Below are 22,394 nucleotides of genomic sequence, written 5' to 3' on the forward strand. Positions count from 1 at the left end.
ATGGCAATGGAAACAGGGCCCCGCCTCCGGTTTGGACTGAGGGTGGCATGAAAAGGGGATGGAGGTTAAAATCAAAACCCAAAGATGGAGGCAGGGATGGACTTACGTTTTCCCCCACCCCACCCCGATCCTTGCCTTGCCCCGCCCCGTTTCCAATCCTTTTTAGAGATGGCAATGGATCAAGAGAAAATGGAGCCCCGCCCTGCCCCGTCTCACCTTGTTTGGACAGGGGATGGAGGACATGAAACAAAGATGGATGCAGGGATGGAGGTCAAAATCAAAACCCATGAGGGGATGGAGGCGGTGAGGGAGGGCTTGATTTTGAGACGGAGCACGGGTGGAGACCTTGTTCTCCGCCGCCACCCCAGTCCACTGCCATCCCTACTAAACTCTCCAACTCTCAAGCTAGCCTAAGACCAAGCGTGGCAACTCACAGAGTTTTACGCTGTCAGGTCACAGCAAGCAGAGCGTTTCTCCTAGTAAATATATATAAAAAAAACAAGCCTAAGACCTGGAGTAAGAAGTGAAAAAAAGATTCCGGATACAGGCTGGAGCATGGGTAACCCAAGTCCTGATCCGACCTTTACTGAAATAGTAGATCTAACTTTATCCAAAGTGATGCTATTGCATCAGATATTTTTATGGTAATGCAGGATCCAGTAAGAAATCGCCAGGAATGAGGTTTTTACAGTTAAAATGTACGAAACGATTGAATTTGATTTAGATGCGATTGTACATCAATCTGACTATGTAAATTTGAATCCTGTTAGAATATACAATTAGATGTTATTTTAGATCTGCATCCGAGAAAGAGTACCAGATTTGAATTGAAACCTTGACCGAGCCTAATCCATTTTCATCTCCACTCTAGGCCGCTTTCCCTGCAGGAACCCCTTTTTTTCGATAGCCGAGGAAAACTCATCAAATTTCTGTCTGCCTGAACTACAAACCGTTGACCTGTGCTTTGTTCGAAGCATTTGTCAATGTAAAACCAAGTCCCTCTTGCCCACCAGGGAGTACAACCAGCTTTGACATTGCAACAGGGAACGCACACTGCAGGTTTTGAGCTCATGACGTCCCTTTAACTTGGTGATATTATAAGCCAGATGAGAGAAACCGTCGCCAAAGACTTTTTCAAGATGAAAATTTCTCTTCCAACATCCCATTCTTTTGGCAATTGTGATTTTAAGGTGCCCATTTAAGTCTCTAACAATTATTCTAATAATTACATATCTGATTTGATATATGAACGAGATTTGATATATGAACGAATATGCAAACTTAAGTTTCATGCTGGTTCCAGTAATAACAATGAGATTCTCCAATATCATGCTAAGAATAACTAGAATTTCCAGAAGAAAATGCCATTCTTTTGATGAAAAATAGAAACATCGAAATTTTCAGTGGCTAAAACTGAAGCAGCTACTTTCTAAGTATCAAAAAGAAGAGCAATGACTGGAGTGGAAGAGTAGGAAACAAAAAAAAAATCCCCACTTCTCTCTCAAAACTCTGCATGAGACTTTTATCTTGCAATGCTCATAAGTGATAAAAGAAAGAACTCATTTTTTTATTACCTTCCTCACACGTATAAGACCGAATGAATTCGATTTCTAAAAAAGATTCCTAATCCTTAACTTTTCAAGGAATTTTTTAAAAACTGAAAGAGCAGAAATCCTCGAAAGAATACAATTTGAAACAGTTCAACAGAAAGTCCACTCTCAATCCAATTCCCGGTTATTGCTTTTGATCCCTTTCCCGTGCACTTAGATGGATAATGCATGCTACCATCCTGGGTAAGGAACCCCTAGTGAAACTCTTTTTTTATTTTGTTTTTTCACGTCTGACCCTACAGATTGGCTTAGTAGAAACCGACCATTGGATCATGTTTTTTTGATGTGTATATCAAATTTTTTAAGAAATAAAAAATCAACAGCCTAAAATGTACTGAATTTTCAACCCTTAAAAAACCGCATTTTAACATCATAAGAATACAAATCCAAGAGTCGATTCCTACTATTTTGACCATGATGAACACATCCATGGATCAGCTTCAAAACCTCTCCCTATGAGTTCCAACTAAGGAGTTACTTACACACAAGGGTAACAAATATTATCCCCATTTAGACGTCATGAAGATGGTAAAACACATGCACACTAGCGTTTCTGACAGACACCAACCTCTTGAGGATGATTGCAGGTATTGCTTTTTCTTTTTTATTCTTCACTTGTTTTTCCATGTAAAAAAGAACGCATACATGATTGTGGAACGAGCAATTTATCCTCTAAATTACATATGCCTACAAAAAATTAGTGGCAACAATCTCTACAAGTATGAGAATCTCCTATGCAACTCACTATGCTTGTTGAATGAGATCAAGGATGGTTTGTTTTCGAGGCATAGGAAAGGATCCATCAGGCATCATGGACTGAGAAGCAACTGTGCTGCTATTCAAGGCCAACAATTCATCATCTTTCAAGAAACTTGTTCAGTACTGTCTTCCTACCTCAGACTGTGGAACTGTTTTAAGTGCGCGACGGGTTACAGAGTTCACCAGCTTCCGTAATCTAGCATTGTCAATAAGAATGTAAGCCAGCATGTTCTGGAATGCAGTCTCAGCATTGGCTGTTGAATCATCATCGTTCATCTGCAAACTGCTTTGGGATTCATTACCCTGACTTCTAGTTAGAGCACCAATAGCACCATCATCCTCTTGGGCTAATAGCTGTGCCTGCAAAATACACAATTTCATAATGAAACTATAACAATTGAAAATCTCTGATGCACCCACATCTTGATTCTAGCCTCTACAAATAACTCTATTTAGGATCTGGCTGTGCAGGCAGATCGGGACAATTTGCTTCCAATCAACTTGATCAACTAAGTTAGGTAGAAGAGGTGACAGGTGATACCAACCTAAATGGTCACGAAGGCTGTGATAAAGGGTGCTCCAACAACAATGAAGATGCTTACCATTTTATCAGGAAGCAAAAAGCTGCTAAAGATTTACTTCATTTTACTAGTTACACGTTCAAAGGGACACCACCACTTGCTAAGTAAATTACCATGTTAAGAACATCATCCGATGACTGTGATGACATGGTGAGAACAAAAGCTTATAAGAAAGCATACTTCTGCAAGTAGCAGGCCTATTTGATTGTCTGATGTTGCCAAACAATCTAGCGCACCCGAGAGTGAAGAAGAATCAACAGAGAACTTGTCTTCATCTTCAGCAAGAAAATTGACACTACATTCTTGAAGCTGACTGCGAATAATCTCACATTCATGCGATAACTTCAATCTTGAAGTTCTTGATTGTTCAAGTTGTTGCCTCTCTATGTGGAGTATCTTCTGCAAAGTAATTCCAAGCCGAGTTCAACCAATCGGTATCAGCTAATTTCAATTAAATAATGATAAACCAAAAAGAATGGACCTCAGAAGAGACATGCAAATATTAAATCTATAGAAATAGAGAACAAATTCGGGCTAAAATTGGACATGAAAACCTCTTCATACAAACATTACCATACAGTCATGACCAATCAGTTCAACAACAAATTTTCAAGAAATGGTTCTATTCAGCAACTATCCTAACAAAGAAACAAAAGCTAAAATAAGGGGAAAAATGGTGTGAAAAAAGTGCCATAGAAGGAGGACATTGTCAATATATATCACATAGGGGTATTTTAATCATTTTGTATAGATAAGGGTATTGTGGTCATTGTACACTTTTTCTACTTCATTTTTTTTTATTTTTATTTTTGTAAATCCTAAAATAGGAATGGGCACATTGGTCATTTGACCATAGAGCCATTGGGATCTCCCCAACGGCTACCTATTGTTCCCTTGTGTATATAAAGGGGTTCAAACCCTACATCTTGTAAGGCTTCTTGCTTAGAGCATTTCTCAATACAATTCTATTTTTTTTTGTGTTGTGTGCCCTTAAGTGGGTGATTTGTGTGGTTCTTGCGTTTATGTGATTGACCCATAAGTGGTCATTATGACTGTGATGCAGCGTGGGAAATCGTGTCACACGTGACGCAGCAAAGATCGCTTGTAACGAGGCACTTCGATGTTGAGGAAACGAGAATCACGACTGCTCCAATCGTGCGATATGCTGAGAGTGCTGATGACGACCACCATAGAATGAACGGTGGATGCTTTATTTTTCAATAACAATTCAATCACACAATGAAATGGAATGAAATAACAAATAGGAAATGAAAACAATAAACAAAGGGCTAATGAGAGGCTGCTGCCGACTATGCGTCAAAAGGGAAACTCAGAGTAAGAATAAAAAAATCAATCTTTTGTATCTCACGCAATCCTAAAACAGGGTATTAATAGGGCGTGACTGGATCTGGGTCTCGGGTCCAGTCCTTGGACCTGAGACAACTCGTCACTGCTGATGGATCTGGGCGCTGCCAATGTGCGGTGCTGCTTCCCGCCTTTGCTCGCCTTGCGTAAGTGCGCAGGGGCACCACGTCCTTGCATCGTGGCACCGGACTCGCGATCGGATTCATTGTCTGGGTCTGATCGCCTACCCCATTAGTGTCAAGATCCTTGGACACGCCCGGGTCACTCTGTGTAGACCGGACCCGGTCCTGCTCTGCATCATTCTCCCCTGGTTGGGAAGAAGTCGGCTCTAACGACTTGTTGTCACCACAGTAATCATATAGATCAGACATATTGAAGATAGGCGAAATGTTCCAATCTCCGGGCAGTTCAAGGAGGTAGGCATTCGGACCCAATCGCTGGAGGACCTTGAATGGGCCATATTTCTTAGGACTCAATTTACCATAAGTACCCACTGGGAAACGCTCAGGACGCAGGTAAACCCAAACTAACTGACCAACTTGATACTGGACATCTCGACGACCTTGGTCTACGAAAGCTTTGTAAGCTTCGTAACTCTCAACGAGTTTGGCTCAGACTTGCCTATGTATATCACGCATGTATTCAACGACATCAAACACGTATGGGGTTGGGGCTGGGAGACTAGACACAGGTGTTAGATCTACTACATGGGTGGGTGACCGACCATAAACCACTTGAAACAGAGACTTGCCCGTGGACCGGTTGATGGAACTATTATATGCGAACTCGGCTTGCGGCAAAACTAGGTCCCATGTTTTGACATTCTCCCCAACTAGACTCCTTAGCAAGTTTTCTAGGGTGCGGTTCACAACTTCAGTTTGACCATCGGTTTGCGGGTGGTAAACACTGTTGAACTGGAGGTTGGTTTTCAATAAGGCCCATAATGATTTTAAAAAATGGCTCATGAAGCGCGTGTCACGATCTGAGATGATCGTGTCGGGCAACCCATGAAAGCGGGCCACGTCCTTGAAGTAATACGAGACTACTAACGAGGCGTCGGTGGTTCACTTACACAGAACAAAGATAGTCATCTTGGAAAATTGGTCAACCACAAATATGATGGAATCAAAACGACGCGAAGTTCTTGGAAGACCCATAATAAAATCCATGGAAACATGTTCCCAAGGCCGCTCAGGGATGAGCAACGGAGTATACAAACCACTATTCTGACGTCGACCCTTGGACACTTGACACACTCGACAACTTTGAACAAACTTGACAACATCTTTGCATATTTTGGGCCAAAAGTATCGTTCATCTAACAGTGCGAACGTCTTATCATATCCAAAATGCCTAGCTAGTCCTCCTTCATGTAACTCGGAAATCAACTGAAGTCTAAGAGAGAAACCACGCACACATAACTTATTACCTCGAAAAAGGTAACCGTTATGTATACTAAACTGTGGGTCAGCTATGCTATCAGGGGAGTGGCACCCTTCCCAGACTTGCTGAAAATTAGGGTCTGTCGGGTACATCTCCTTGCACTGCTCGAACCCAATGACCTGCACTGATATAGTCATCAAAAGGCTATTCTTCCTGCTAGGTACGTCAGCTACCTTGCTTAGAGTACCTGATTGATGGCGAATAGTGAAGGTGTACTCTTGCAAGAAACTGACCCACTTGGCATGACGAGCACTCAACTTCTTTTGACTATTCAAATACTTTAACGCCTCATGATCCGTGTACAAGACAAACTCCTTATAAATAAGATAATGCCTCCAATAACAAAAGGCTTGTACCACGACATAAAACTCGACGTCATAAGTGGAGTACTGGCACTTAGCTTGAGTCAGCTTTTCACAAAAGAAAGCAATGGGTTTGCAGTTCTGACTCAAGACTGCATCAATTCCCACTTTAGAGGCATCACACTCAACCTCAAAGACTGTGCTAAAATAAGGAAGGGCTAAGATGGGGGCACTAGTCATTTTATCTTTGATGAGCGTGAAGGCCTTTCCCGCAGCAGACGTCTAATGAAAACTGGTCTCCTTTAAGCACTCTGTGATAGGGGCCATGAGGGTGCTGAAGTTTCTCACAAAACGGCGGTAGAAAGTGGCTAACCCGTGGAAACTCCGGATCTCTCCTATAGTCTTTGGGATAGGCCAATCTACAATCGCACGGACTTTGGCGAGATCCACCTTAACTCCATCAGACGATACAATAAAACCCAAAAATACAACACTTGACGTCATAAACTCACACTTCTTGGCATTGACATTCATCATGTTCATGAAAGTAATCGGGGCATTTGATAGCCTAAATGGCATGAGTAACCACTCATACAATCCATCACGTGTCTTGAATGTCATTTTTCACTCATCCCCCTCTCGGATACGGATCTGGTGGTACCCACTTTTTAAATCAATTTTGGAGAAAATAGAGGCACCGACCAACATATCAAACATATCATCCAAACAAGGAATGGGAAAATGGTATTTGACTGTAATGCGATTTATTGATCTACTATCAACACACATGCCCATGGACCCATCTTTCTTAAGAGTGAGCAGGGCGGGTACTGCGCAAGGGCTCACACTCTAACAAATAAAACTCTTTTGCAGTAACTCCTGAACCTGCCTCAACACCTCGGCATGCTCGGATGGGTTCATGCGATACGCGGGGAGGTTAGGGAGACTCGATCCCGGGACAAAATCAATAGCGTGCTGCATCACCCTCATCGAAGGTAGATCATCAGGAAGGTCATTTGGCATAATGTTGTAAAACTCCTCGACAAGGGGCACGATGTCCGCGGGAACGGGCAGCGACGTACTCATCGACGGCTTAGCCACCAGGGCATAACAATAACCATCCTCCCGACAATGGCTCAATAAAGACCGATAAGATAGGCCCGCGAGTCAGGAAACTCGCTCAGGCTTATCCACAATGGAACAAACGGTCTCCTTGATAGGGAGAAAAACTATTTTATGACCCTTAAAAATAGATGAGTATGTGTTCCTGCGGCCACCGTGAATGGTCTTGCGATCAAACTGCCAGGGACATCCCAACAGAATGTGACACGCACTCATAAGGGCTACATCATACCACACCTCATCGTGGTAATGCTCCCCCATGGAGAACCAAACTAAACAACGCTGGGTAATAGGAACCTCGTTTCCTCTTTTGAACCATGTCATCTTGTATGGTTGGGACAATTTCTCCGTTTTCAGGTTCAGGGTGGACACGACACTCTCAGACACCATATTCTCACATGCCCCAGTATCAATTATAACATCACATGCATGCCCCTCACAGTTGCACCGGGTTCTAAAAATGTTATTCCGCAACCATTTTGCAGGGTTCGACTCTCGGGGTGTGGTTAAAACATGACGGATAGACAATAAATTTTCGACGTTGCCGTAGAACTCTACGACTTTCCTCTCATCATCTCCTTCAACAAACGACTCACCCTCACTCTCACTATCAGACGCTGACTCAACAATACCCTCAATGAAATGGGTGTTCTTGCTCGCAGTGGGGCACTTGGACGCGACATGACATAACTCCTGACACCTGAAACAACGAATGGTAGACTCACTGGGCTTGGGCTTGGATCTGGTATGGTACATGGGTCCGGACTGGTCGGGTTTGCTAGGATCTACTCTTGGGGTGGACTTTGAGTCTTCCTTCCTAGGGGAGCTCGCTCCCCTGGTTGGGAAACTCGACTTGGGTCAACTGGACTGGTCACTATGAGAGGTCCTATATTCCTGCCTCCTTTTCAAATTTTCCTCCACATCCATGGCATAACTTCTTGCCTAATCAAATGACTCGACTGTGACACAACTGAAATCATCAGAAATAGTAGGACGGAGACCAGAAATATACCTCGTGACCTTCTGGCGGGCGGTCTCCTCGATCTGCACTCATAGGGATAGACGATGGAACTCAGCAATGTACTCTACCACGGTACGGGTGCCTTGACGCAGGGTCAGGTACTCCTTATAGGCTCGCTCGGCGTGGTCTGAAGGCACGAACTTTGACTGCATCTCCTCACATGTCTGTACGCGCTCTAGTCCATGTCGCTCCCTCGACCTCTGCAGCTCAACCCACCATGTCTGTGCTAGGCCCCTCAACCGAGTTGATGCTAGAGAGACACGACGGTGCTCAACTACAATGTGGTAGTCGAAGAAAAATTGTACGGCATAGGACCAGTCGAAGAACTGCTCTGCATCGAATTGTCCTGCGAACTCCGGAAGGTCTAGCTTCACCCCGTAGGTGAAGGGGTGCTCTGGTGCTCTCTGCTGACGAGTCTCCACCATTCCTGCGGGGTACTCGTTCCAGAAAGCGTCGTCATCCAACACTGCTTCATCACCCTCTTCGCGGTACTGCTCGCCTGGATACTGGTGCTGACGAACTCCAACAACGTGTGGTCGGCGCTCAGGTCGCACCGGTCCCTGCTGAATCTGCATGGCGGCTACTGAAAACTGCCTCAATCTGGCTTGCCCGTGGGTGGAAGCCATCTGTGGCCGGCGTTGTGGCACCGGTATGACAGGAGGTCCGACTAAAGGTAGACGGGTGGGTCTCGGGCTCTAGGTGGGTAGGAACAGGATAATATGGATCTGGGTTATGAGTTGGGTTAGTGTAGGGGTATTGGGTCGGGTATGGTGCTGGGTTCTGGATCGGGGATGGGTTAACGGATTGGGTTTGGTACGGGTATTGGGTTTGGTTGGTGTAGTATTGGGATGAATCACCCGATTGGATATGGATCGGGTCAAGTCCTAAACTATTTGTCAGACCCAAAATGGGGTAGGTAGGATCACGAATCGAGTTATAGTGTGAGAAGGCCTGGTTTGAACTCGACCCTTGATCCGTAACAAGATGGGTCTGGTTTTGACCCGGCTCAAATTCAAATTGGAGCTCCATCCGGGACTGATATGGGTTTGGGTCAGCAGGAGATCTGAATTTGGGTTCAAAAGTAATAGGTTGGATCTGGTTCGGGGCGACCCCCGAACCGGACCCAACTGGGTAAGTCGGGTAAAGGGTTTCGAGGCTCGGACCCGTTCCTTGGGACCCAAAGGATGGTCCCCGGAATCTGGGTCCCGCTGTCATATAGTCCGATCCAGACCCTCGCGGGTTCAAACCCATCCACGGAGACCCGGTACCCCCTGCACATTGGTGGGCTGCAGCGGCACCCCCCCCCCCCTCCCGCGGGCATGGGTAAGCGAGTTGGGTGAGCCTCAGCCCTGGCTGACGCTGCTGTGCCAGCAGCCTGGCCCAGCATCACGCTGGGGCCTTGCGAACCAGGCCCTGGCTGCGGCACAGGCCCAACAACACGAGGCCAGGCCTGCGCACCCAGGTCGGTGTTGGGAGGCCCTTCAATGCCCCCCTGGGTCGGCTGGAGGGCTTCAACCGCCCGAGTGGTAGTTGCGCCAAGGTTCAGGAACGATACCCCCTGCTGGAACGTCACGCAGCCGACATCTCTGCGCAGGCCTGCCTCGGAGCCATCTGGTTGCACAACAAGTTGGCAGGGGTTTGGGTGGACCTGTTTGAGCACCATCGCAACCGTCTGCAGTCTCGTCGCCCAACCCAACACTCGCTTTCATCATGGTCGTTGCGGGCGTCTCCACCGACAATTCAAGAACAACAAGTCGATCTTCGATTTCATCAATACGTTTCGACATACCGGCTACATCCTTGCTTACGCGCAATAGGTTTTCCTGGATCTTCGTCATCATGTCGAGCATCCGCATCATCGAATCTTCGGTGCCAGTTTCCTCCCTCTGTTTTCCACTTGTAGGATCGTTCCTCGCCTCTTGAGCCATGCCGCTGACGAAGGAGGAAAGCTGGCTCTGATACCACTTTGATGTAGCATGGGGAATCGTGTCACACGTGATGCAGTAAAGATCGCTTGTAACGAGGCACTTCGATGTTGAGGAAACGAGAATCACGACTGCTCCAATCGTGCGATATGCTGGGAGTGCTGATGACGACCACCGTAGAATGAACGATGGATGCTTTATTTTTCAATAACAATTCAATTGAACAATGAAATGGAATGAAATAACAAATAGGAAATGAAAACAATAAACAAAGGGCTAATGAGAGACTGCTGCCAACTGTGCATCAAAAGGGAAACTCAGAGTAAGAATAAAAAAAATCAATCTTCTGTATCTCACGCAACCCTAAAACAGGGTATTAATAGGGCGTGACTGGATCTGGGTCTCGGGTCAAGTTCTTGGACCTGAGACAACTCGTCGTTGCTGATGGATCTGGGCGCTGCCAATGTGCGGTGTTGCTTCCAGCCTTTGCTCGCCTTGTGTAAGTGTGCAGGGGCACCACGTCCTTGCATCGTGGCACCAGACTCGCGATCGGATCCATTGTCTGGGTCCGATCGTCTACCCCATTAGTGTCGAGATCCTTGGACACGCCCGGGTCACTCTGTGTAGACCGGACCCGGTCCTGCTCTGCATCACTGTGTATGTCCATAAGTGACATTTGAATTCTTTTTGTATTCCATTACATGGTATCAGAGCCTCGGTGTTGTTTTGATGTTATTGAGACATTCAAGAGACTCGTGAGAGATCAAGAAGGTCGGATAGAGCATTGGAAAACATGCCTATAACATCACTTAAAGATTGATGTGCCTTATTCTTCGAAAATTGGAAGAGTTCATCATAACAAATTGGGGAACATTGCCAAACTAAGTACCTTCTACTCTTATTGGTTACATATCTTTTTAGTTTTCTCTCCTCTCTCTTGAAAGGCTGATAAGGAAGTGGTAACGGTGGTCTTTATTAAATTTGATGAAATAACTATAACTTATGGACCACCGCCTTAAAAAAAATTCTAATCGAAAAAGACTTGTGGTAATATGTTGATGGTTCCTCAATAGAACCACAATCTACTCTAAAAACTTTTAACGAAAATGATGAAACTACTAAAGAAGAAGAGAAATCAAAGGCTCTCTTGAACTATAAGAAAGCCATGAAAGAATGGAAAATGGGACATATAAAGGTCATTTCCTTGTTTATGGAAAGTATGATTGAGGACACATGTAAGAACATATTAGAATTCGAAAGAGCTGATGAAGCTTGGCTCTTTATTAAACAAACTTACACTCAAAGTTATGCCGTGTATAGATGGGAGTTGCAAGACAAAATTCACACTTACAAACAAGGAGAAAAGAGTGTAAGAGAGTACTATGAGACTCTAAAAAGGTTGTATGATCAAATGGCAAAAATGGAACTTATTTGGGAAACCACAAATGATGCCCAACAAAGAAAGAAACAAATTGTGAATGAACAAAATTTCCAATTTATGAGGGATCTACAGCCCGAATTTGAACAAATGAGTAATATCCTTCATAAAAAGAAAGAAGAACTTCCACCTATTCATGAAGTTTTGGCCCAAGTTTGCATGGAAGAAATGAGGTTGAAATCTCAAACCAAATCAAAAGAGTCCAAGAATAATGTCCTAGCCATTTCAAGACTAGGTGCTAATTCTCATACATATAAGCCTCCACATTTCTAAAAAAAAAAAAACAAATTTGGGAAACCTCGGTCTTATGAAGGAAAAGAAGATAAAAAGAAAAAAAATTGTTACAATTGTGGAGAACCGGGACATATCAAACCATTTTGTCTGGAATTTAAAGCTAAAAAGGAAAGAAAGATCGCTTTGATTGATACTTCTCGAATTGACAAAGAAAACTCAAGTAAATCCATAGAAAATATGTCAAAATCTCAATTAATGAAAGTCTTGCAACCTCTTCTAAAAAGTTTCTCCACAACAGGTGTCGTAGTCTCTACTTCATCACCCCTTGGTATGACTCCTTGGCTCTTAGATTCTAGTGCTTCATTTCATATGACCTATAATGGTTTCATGCTTACCAATTATATTATTGATTCAAGTAGAAAAAATGTTTCACTGCGGATGAAACTTCTCTTGATGTTAAATGAATTAAAATTTTTGAAAAATCTCCAAATTTTTGTATTCCAAAAATAAGAATTATTCCAAAACACAATTTAAATTTACTTTCGGTTTCTCAAATCATCGATAAGGTTCTAGTGTCTCCTTCACATCTGACCAATGCTTAATACAGGATCTCCAGTCAAGGAAGCAGATTGGGAAAGGCCATAGGGAAGGAGATTTCTACTACATTGATCGGTTAATTATTCAAAAGAAACCCTTTTGTCTCAATGTATAACACTCGTGCAAAAAAAAATTTGTTTTGGATCCGACTGGATCGGGGTCCACCTCCCCCCCCCCCGCCTTGCGTGTTTCTATTAACCCCCCACAGGGAGGTTTTCTTTTTAAAAACCTCGAAGACCAGACTCGTTGGCGCACCCTCCTCTCCTCCTCTCTCTGCTAAACTCGAACCCCCTTTGTCTTCTCTCTCCCCCTTGACTCCCATCCCTCTCTCTTGTTCACGGGAGCCCCCTTTTCTCGCTGGACGCCAGACTCCACAGGGGAGATCTTTTGTCCCCCTCCCGTCTCCCTCTTTCGCTCGTTGGAGCTCTCCTCACGTTGGCGTAGGGAGGCCTCCCTGTAATGAAGTGCCAAACGAGAGAGGTGAAGTCTCCAAGAGAAAGCACGGAAGCACACACATACACAAGAGGCCACTAATGGGCAAAATAAACCACAAAAAGTGGTCAAACACACAAAGAGGTAAAAAATATATATTTCACTCATAAAATGCTTCATAAGAAGCTTGAAGAATACATGGGGCCATGCCCCTTATTTATACACAGCAAGGGACCCAAGGAGGGGCTCCCATAGAGTCGTTGGAGCCCCTCCAACGGTCATATTTATGACCGTTGGAGGGGTCCAACGACTCTATGTGGACCCCTCTCAAACGATAAAAAAAAAGAAAAACTAAAAAAGGAAAAAAGGAAAAAGAATAAAAGGAAAAAATAAAAGAAAGCATATCTAGGATATGCGTGTACAAGTGAAATGACAAAATTACCCCTATCGGGTATTACAAAATAAATATATATATTTATATATGTAGATAAACACATAGACATATATATGATAATATATATGTGTGTGTCATAATCTATATATATATATATATATACATCATATTTTAACACCCCCCTCAAACACACGGTGAAATCACCGAGAGTTTGCTAAGGAAGAAGTAGAAGTGAGGCGATGGCAAAGCTTTGGTGAAGAAGTCCGCCAACTGATATTCGGTAGTAACATATGGGAGTTGAATGGTGCCCCGTAAGAACTCATCACGAACATAATGACAGTCCATCTCAATGTGCTTTGTTCGTTCATGAAAGGTGTGATTGCTAGCAATATAGATAGAGCTCTTGTTGTCGCAACACAGCTTTGAAGGAGTTGAGAATGAGACACTCATATCTTTAAGTAAGCTTCTTAACCATACAATCTCAGTTGTGGTAGTGGCCATCGCACGATATTCTGCTTCGGTAGATGAGAGAGAGACTTTATGCTGCTTCTTACACCTCCAGGAGATAAGTGACTCACCAAGAAACACACAATAACCTGTGGTAGAAATACGATCATCGAGGTTACCCCCCCAATCGGAGTCAGTATACGCAAGTAAAGTAAGAGGTGAAGAAGAGGATAAGAATACTCCCTTAGTTATGGAATTTTTAAGTATCTGATAATCCTCATTATTGGTGCCATGTGAATAGTAGAAGGAGCAGTCTGAAATTGGCTTGCACTATGAACTGCATGCGAAATGTCGGGCCTGGTGATAGATAAATATGTTAGAGATCCAATCAATTGACGGTAAGACGTGGGGTCTGCTAAAGAAGTGTCATCGCTGGCTCTCATCTTGGCATTGATCACTTCTGGAGTCTCCACCCTTTTGTCATCTGTCAGCCCAGACCTAGCAATAATGTCAGAGGCAAGCTTCATCTGAGATAGGACATACCCCTTGGGGGAGTATGCAACTTCAATTCCTAAGAAATACCTTAGAAAACCCAGGTCAGGCATATCAAAATTTTTCTTAAGAATATTTTTAATAAGGTCAATACCTTTCTTATCATTACATGTGATAATCATGTCATCAACATACAGCAACAAAATTGTTATGTATTCATTAGAAGATTTAACAAACAAAGCAGTATCTGTGTAACATGAGGAAAAACCATTATCAAGAACTACTTTGCTAAAAAGATCATACCAAGCTTTTGGTGCTTGTTTAAGACCATAGAGAGCTTTGTTCAATTTTAGAATATTTCCTTTCCCAATTTCAAGACCCGGTGGAGGGTCCATAAGAACTTCTTCACACAGAGTTCCATTTAGGAACGCATTTTTAACATCAAGTTGATATATCGGCCATTGCTTGATGGAGGCTAAAGCAATTAAGGTTTGTACACTAGTCATTCTGGCTACAGGAACAAAGGTTTCTTCATAATCAATCTCATATTCTTGGGCGTAGCCTTTTGCAACCAAGCGAGCTTTGTATCTTTCTAGAGACCCATCACATTTGGTTTTGACTTTATATACCCATCTACACCCAATTGCCTTTTTTCCTAAAGGTTGAGGAATAATGCTCCAGGTTTGGGCTTTGCTAAGAGCCTCTAATTCGATTTTCATAGCTTCAATCCAATGTGGATGATCTTTAGCTTCTTTGAATGAGGTAGGCTCATGATACGAATGTATTAACATGAGACAAGTCCTATAATTTGAAGAAAAGGATTCATAAGACACAAATTTTTGTGGTGGCCTACTAGTACGAGAAGATCTCCTAGGTGAATTGTTGTCAATAGATTCTTCTAAAGAGAAGTCTTGAGAGTATCTGTCAATAGCAGGTTGATGTTCATTTCCTAACTGTCGGGTATATACATTTATATCATTAAGGTTTTCATTTTGGGAAACATTATCATGTTGTGGTATATCATTATAATGTAAGATGCCATCACAAGTAGTATCACAAATAATTGCCTCAGGGGACTCAATTCTAGGAGCTAAGTCAAATAGAAAATAATAATCGATGTCTTCCCTAGATGTGTGGATATCGAAACCATTTTGTTCTTCAATAAAGTTTACATTTCTTGACACATACAGTTTATTGTTTCGAACATCATAGCATCTATAGCCTTTTTTATTCTCATCATAGCCAATGAACACACATTCAAGAGCTTTAGGTGACAATTTATCTTGTCCTTGACTAAGTACAAAACATTTGCATCCAAAGATTCTTAGTCTATTAAAATCTGGAGTAATTTTAAATAATTTTTCAAAAGGTGAAACATTTTTTAAAGAAGAAGAGGGCATACGAATTATAAGATATGTTGCGGTAAGAAGAGCTTCGGCCCAAAAGTTTTTAGGAACATTTTTAGACACAAGAAGAGTTCTTGTGGTTTCGATTAAATGTCTATGTTTCCTTTCCGCAAGACCATTTTGTTGCGGAGTTTTAGGACAAGATCGTTGGTGCGAAATTCCATTTGTTTTAAAATAATTTTGAAAATCTTTAGATATGTACTCACCTCCCGAGTCAGATCTAAATATGGCTATATTGTGTTGAAATTGATTTTGAACAAGAACGTGAAATTCTTTAAAATTAGTGAAGATATCGGATTTATTCTTAATAATGTAAACCCATGTGTATCTAGTAAAGTCATCAATAAAAGAAACATAGTAAGAATAGCCCCCTTTGGACATAACGGGTGTCGGTCCCCATACATCGGAATGCACAAGTTCAAAAGGCCTTTTTGACACGAAATTACTATGTGAATATGGAAGAGAGTGAATTTTCCCAAGAATACAATCATTGCATGTAAATGTATTGGTATTACAAAAAAATTTCAAAAACGGAAAGAGATACAACTTGGAAATACTAGGGTGTCCAAGTCTCTTATGCCAAGTCTCAATATCTTTAGATTGAACATGATTACAAAATGATTTGGATGGCAAAGACAAAAAATCCATATAATAAAGGACCACTCTTCTATGGCCTTGCCCAATCCGCTTCCCGGACCGGAGATCCTGCACATAGCAATGGGTTGGTGAAAAAGAGACATTACACTCAAAATCGGCAATTTGAGAAACGGAAAAAAGATTTAGATTAAGTTTTGGAATAATTCGGATTTTGGGAGCAAAAAATTCTTTGTTTTGGTCATAAGTTTTCTCAAGATTTTCAATGCCTTTAACATTCAAGGATGTTTCATCGACGGTGGATACATATGATTTGAATTTATTAAGACTTGGTTTTGACAAAAGTGATGCATTTGGAGTCATATGGAAAGAGGCACCCGAGTCAAGAATCCAAGAAGTCATACCTGGAAAGGAGGAGATGGCGACACCGGAAGTGGAAGGTGAAAAGGATGATGTAGAGGAGTTCATCTTTATAAATTGTTGAAGAGTTTCGGTTAGATGAGCGATGGACTCCTTTATGTCACCATCCTTTTTTGAATCTTCATTGATGATTGGAGGAGTTTCACCCACGGAAGCCACCTTCTTTTTGAATTTAGGGCAATCCGGACGAATATGGCATGGTTCATTACAATTATGACAAATGATTTTTCTTCCTCCACCACCATTATTCTTCCAAAAATGTGGTGGTTTATATGATCTTACATTGTTGCCGGGTCTAGACACGGCATGTACTTCATCAACATCTCTTTTCAAGGCCAAACGGGTTTCTTCTTGACATAAGTCGGCCAAAATGTCACTTAGAAGAGTAGAGGCCCTATGAAGAAGAGATCCTCTAAGTTGCTCAAATTCAGGACGAAGCCCATGAATAAATTGAAAGAACCTCTTTTTTCCATTTGCTCTTGTCTCATGGCAATAGCACTTCCTTCCCATTGCGGTTCGAGAAGAACAAGCTCATCCCATGAAGAGGATAGAGCACTATAGTAGTCCCTAATACTCATATCACCTTGCTTGGTAGCTCTTACCTTTTCTTGTAGAAAAAAGTGCCTAGCAAGGTCTCTTTGGGTGTACATGCATTTCATAAAAAACCAAGCTTCATTAGCCTTCCTGAATTTTGCAAGATTTGCACAAATCTTCAATTCGACATTATTCATGAACCATGCTAAGATTTTAGCATGCTCACTTTCCCAATCTTCCATTTTAGAAGAGTAATCAAGAATAGCCTTTTCTTTTTCTTCTTCGTTCAATGCTTTTTCCTCATCTCCTTCAAACTTAGTTAACTTCAATTGTGGTTCCGGAATGGTTCCACATACGTAACCCCAAAGTTTTTTACCTTTGAGATTATTTTTCATAGCGGCCGCCCACATGCGGTAATTGGTCCCATCCAATTTGAATGAGAGATCGATTTTTGCATCTTTGTTGGCCATTTATAGAAAAAGAATTTTGAAGACAAGAGAGAGGAGAGATATTGCTTGTCAAGAGAGGATCCGATGAAGCCTTCTCAACCAAAGCTCTAATACCATGTAATGAAGTGCCAAACAAGAGAGGTGAAGTCTCCAAGAGAAAGCACGGAAGCACGCACATACACAAGAGGCCACTAATGGGCAAAATAAACCACAAAAAGTGGTCAAACACATAGAGGTAAAAAAATATATTTCACTCATAAAATGCTTCATAAGAAGCTTGAAAAATACATGGGGCCATGCCCCTTATTTATACACAGCAAGGGACCCAATGAGGGGCTCCCATAGAGTCGTTGGAGCCCCTCCAACGGTCATATTTATGATCGTTGGAGGGGTCCAACGACTCTATGTGGACCCCTCTCAAACAATAAAAAAAAAGTAAAAAAGTAAAAAAGGAAAAAGAATAAAAGGAAAAAATAAAAGAAAGCATATCTAGGATATGCGTGTACAAGTGAAATGACAGAATTACCCCTATCGGGTATTACAAAATAAATATATATATTTATATATGTAGATAGACACATAGACATATATATGATAATATATATGTGTATGTGTCATAATCTATATAGATATATATATGTATATACATCATATTTTAACACTCCCCACCCCTCAGGTACGCGACGCTCGCTCACTCTCTTTGTTTTTCGGTGGTTGCTTATGGTAGCCACTGCAACGACAACAAGGAGCTACCTTTGTTGGCCACTGCCATCGACAGTGGCCTAGCTGGGGGTGGGGGAGGGCATAGCCCTTCCCTCCTTTTAATTTTAGGAATTTTTTCCGGCCACCTCAATAGTGGTGGCTGGTCATCTTGAACCCGAGCCAGACTTGGGTTTCGTCCTCTCTCTCACGCCATCAGAGGTTGTTCACCTTGGAGACCTCATGCAGTTATGAGTACGATCGGGCATGGGCGGCACTCGGTTCCCCTCTGCCTGCCCCTTTTTTTTTGTCCATTAAGACATCACCGAGCAGAGCTCGGTTTAAACCGAGCACAGCCCGGTTCTCTCAACTGGAGGACCGAGCCTAGGTTCGGTCCTGTTTGGGTTGAGGGCCAGATCCAGCTTGGCTACTGGGTCGAGCCCTCTGTTTCCCTAAAGGTAGCAGCAGCCTAACAACTGTTGCTCCCTCTCTCTTCTCTGTATACGTCTTCCGGCAGGTCGGAAGTGGGTAGGCACCCCTCCTTCCGGCAGGTCGGAAGTGGATAGGCACCCCTCCTGGACATCACCCCTTTTTCCCTGGCTGTAACGGAGGAGCCAAGGCGGCGCCTCAGCTGCCATGGCACCCTCCCCGATCATCTACTACACTCGAGCAGTAGCAACAACATATTATTGTTGCTATCTCGAGTTCGACCAGAACCGAGCTCAGCTCGGTCGCTTGTTTCAGGAAGGGGGGGGGCAAGCTCGACTCTGCCACCTAGTCCTCCCTTGGACCGAGTCAAGTTCAGTTTTTATTGAGCCTGACCCGGTCTGGCAACACCAAGCGAAGCTCAGGTCCTCAGTTCAATTTTCACCGAGCTCGGATCGGTCCGGTCGGCTCGAACTGGGTTCGGGTTTGACCCATGCAACACAAAAAGTGCTTACTTTGTTAAATTAAAATGGTTGCATCATTTCTTTCGTAGCGAAATAAAATATCTTTTAGTGCACCACATCGGCGCAACGAATGTGACACTCTTACCAAGGCACAAGCCTTTAAAAACCTACGCTCGAAATCGTGAGCGAGTCTGACCATGTTCGAGATAGAAAAAAGTTGCATACGAGGACAAATGACAAAATACTTCTAACTTATACGTATAGCATATACATGCATATATATACATATGATTTTAAACTCAAGGACGCAGTTTTGCGTATTCTTGTCCATTTGAAATTTAGGTTATTTACTTTGTCGCCGCGCTGTTACGTGCACAGGCTATTGCTTACGCAATTTACTTAGCCAATGTACGGTTTCGTACATCGTGCACTGCTTACACAATTTATTTAGCCGCTGTATGGTTTCGTACAACGTGCATCGCTTATGCAACTTATTTAGCTCAATGTGTAGTTTCACACATAAGTTTGGCTTTATGTCATTTACTTTGGCGTCGTACTGTTACGTACACATGCTACTGCTTATGCAATTTACTTAGCCGATGTATGGTTTCGTACATCGTGCACTACTTACGTAATTTATTTAGTCGATGTATGGTTTTGTACATCGTCCATGGATTACACTGTTTATTTAGCTTGATGTGTGATTTCGCACATTGAGTCTAGCTTTATTTCATTTACATTGCCGCCGCGCTGAAATGTGCACAGGCTTATGCCTTGATATATATGTATCATATATATATATATATATATATATATATATATATATATATGACTTTGTAAGGTATGCAGTTTAGCATACTCATGCTTATTTTGCATTACACTTGCATTTAAAGACGCATATTTGCGTATACTCACCAAGTCTTTAAAGAAAAAGGGGATTTCACATGCGAAATTCCAAAACTCATAATATTCGTTGTTTCGAAAAGCAAAAACGAATATTTGGCGTTTGCATATTCACAACCAAGTCTTTCCCTCAACCCTGAGTAACGAAAGGGCTTCGACTGCGTAGCCCTAAGTGGTACGTACGGTCCTTTGTTTTGATATCCGAAATGACACAAATATCCTCAGCCTAAAGCACGAGACTTTGAGATTTCTAAAGAATGTTAAGGTTTCTTTCTTAGAAACTGATACATCTCTCATCGTAACGATACTATCAGACATACACGGCATGTTAGTACTACAATGATTGGATGAGAGGTTTATGATAATCTCACGGCGTGCAAAAGCACAATAATGAAAAGAAAATTACATGAATAGTGATAATTGCATTCACAGGCAAGATGCTTGAGTTGGTTTGAAAGACCAGAGCATGTACAATGGGTTGTCAGTTAAAATAAAACCTGACATACCCATTCGTATCCATGGTTCCGTCAAGAAAGCGGATGGGATGGTACAAAAACTCCGATGGACAAGTTGTTAACAACTACGCTCCTCGAGTAGCAATTAAACTCAATGTCCCCGGTCATCAGAGTTAGGGGACTGGACTATCAAAAATTATCCTAAGTGGTAGGTCCCAATGACTTCTGCAGAAGTATGAATGCATCCCCTTGAACAAGTGGACTCTGGGAAATTCTCTCTTGGTCATTGGCCATCCCCTTAGAAGCAAACTCAGCTAGTTGTCCGGGATATCAAAATACATAGAATAACAAACCCCCGTGCATTCTCAATTATTTCTACATTTCTCATGTGCGTACCCTCATGACAGTTAATATCGAAACAAGATTATCATGCTCATTTTGCTTATTCTGAACTACACATCACGAAAAGAACAACGTATATGTTAGTTGTTCTGAATTTTGATATCTATGCACCTACCAGATTTTTATAAGTTTAACCCGTTTTATTGATATATGTGATGATTAGGTTGGTACGACAAGCGAGGGCACGATGACGTGATGATATCAAGATGAGACTCTTTCTCTGACGTTTCGCTCCTTAGGACATTTTTTTATAATTTGGTATAAGGTTTTCTTTGAAATTTCACTTTTCGTATGAACTTTAAAACCTCGTTTTTTAATCTATTTGGTTTCAATGAATATATAAAGTTACAAATCCGTTGTGTAAATTAATGTTCGCCTGTAATGCGCCCAAAGTCCATTGACTTGTTATTTCAAACACCATTTTTTGTTGAACAACTATTTTAAACTCTGAAAAAGGAATGATTACAAAGCTTTCAAAATTTCCCTAAAAAATTACAAGTCCGGGATTTTGGGGGCATTACACAATGTAAAAAAAATGGATTTGATTTTGTGTCATCAAAGACTAGGTCATCCTAGTATTGCTAAACTATCAAATGTATCTCATTTGAGAAATTTTTGCAATAAAAAAATCCAATGTGTTGATTGCATACTCGCAAAGATGAAATCCATTCATTATTAAGAGAGGACTTTTTTTACTTCGAAACCTCTTGAATTAACACTGACGTTTGGGGCCTGGGCCCAGTGAAATCTAAGGTGGATATGTATATTATGTTATTTTTGTAGATGAATATACTCGTTATACATGGATCTACCTTTTTAGGCACAAAATAAAGTATTTGAAAAATTCATAAATTGGTTACAAATTTGTTCAAAACAAACATACCCATCTTTCATTTTGATTTAGGGAAGAATACTTGTTAAATGGTTTAAAAAGCTATTTAGAATCCAATAGAATCTTATACCAAAGGTCTTATGCAAACACATGCCAACAAAATGGATTAGCCGAACGAAAACATAAACATATAGTAAAAACTGCAAGGACTTTGCTCATCTCCAAAGGTGTTCCAAAACATTTTTGGGTTGAGGTAGCTCTTACTACAGTTTACCTTATAAATCGGCTTTCATCATCAAAACTTTAAAATGTAACTCTGTATGAAAAACTTTTTTAAATTTCTCCTGATTATTTTATACTATGAACCTTTGGATGTAAGTGTTTTGTGTTGACCAACAAAAATGACAAGTTATCTCCAAGAGCTATCCCTTGTGTATTTCTTGGGTATGGTAAGAGTCAAAAGGGATTTCGATGCTATGATATTAAAAATGATAAATTATATGTTTCAAGAAATGTTACCTTTTTGGAGAAGAAAAGTTTTTTTGATAACAATGTGCCTAAGAGAGAAGAATATATATTTTTAGAGTTGAATTCTAAGATTGATAGTAATTTGATATCAAAAGAGAATCAAATTGACAATAATGAACC

At 41.7% G+C, this 22,394-nt stretch overlaps 1 protein-coding gene across 4 annotated transcripts in view; it reads right to left on the minus strand.

Moving 5' to 3' along the window:
- Positions 1-2,181: 2,181 nt before the first annotated feature.
- Positions 2,182-22,394, minus strand: part of LOC149835313 (PX domain-containing protein EREL1-like) — a 39,190-nt gene continuing 18,977 nt past the window's right edge. For 2 of the 4 annotated variants that reach the window (XM_090008373.1, XM_090008374.1), the window contains exons 9-10: positions 3,131-3,349; positions 2,182-2,729 (exon numbers count right to left, since the gene is read on the minus strand). In XM_090008373.1, coding sequence (XP_089864499.1) covers positions 2,487-2,729; positions 3,131-3,349 — 462 coding nt within the window. In that variant the 3' untranslated portion in view covers positions 2,182-2,486. Of the gene's footprint in view, positions 2,730-2,971; positions 3,350-22,394 lie in introns of all 4 variants that reach the window. The other 2 variants (XM_090008375.1, XR_016432314.1) reach the window with 2 other exon arrangements.

This window comes from Nuphar pumila, chromosome 6, assembly GCF_984573655.1.
Source record: "Nuphar pumila chromosome 6, dmNupPumi1.hap1.1, whole genome shotgun sequence".
In the NCBI taxonomy this organism is placed as follows: Eukaryota; Viridiplantae; Streptophyta; class Magnoliopsida; order Nymphaeales; family Nymphaeaceae; genus Nuphar; species Nuphar pumila.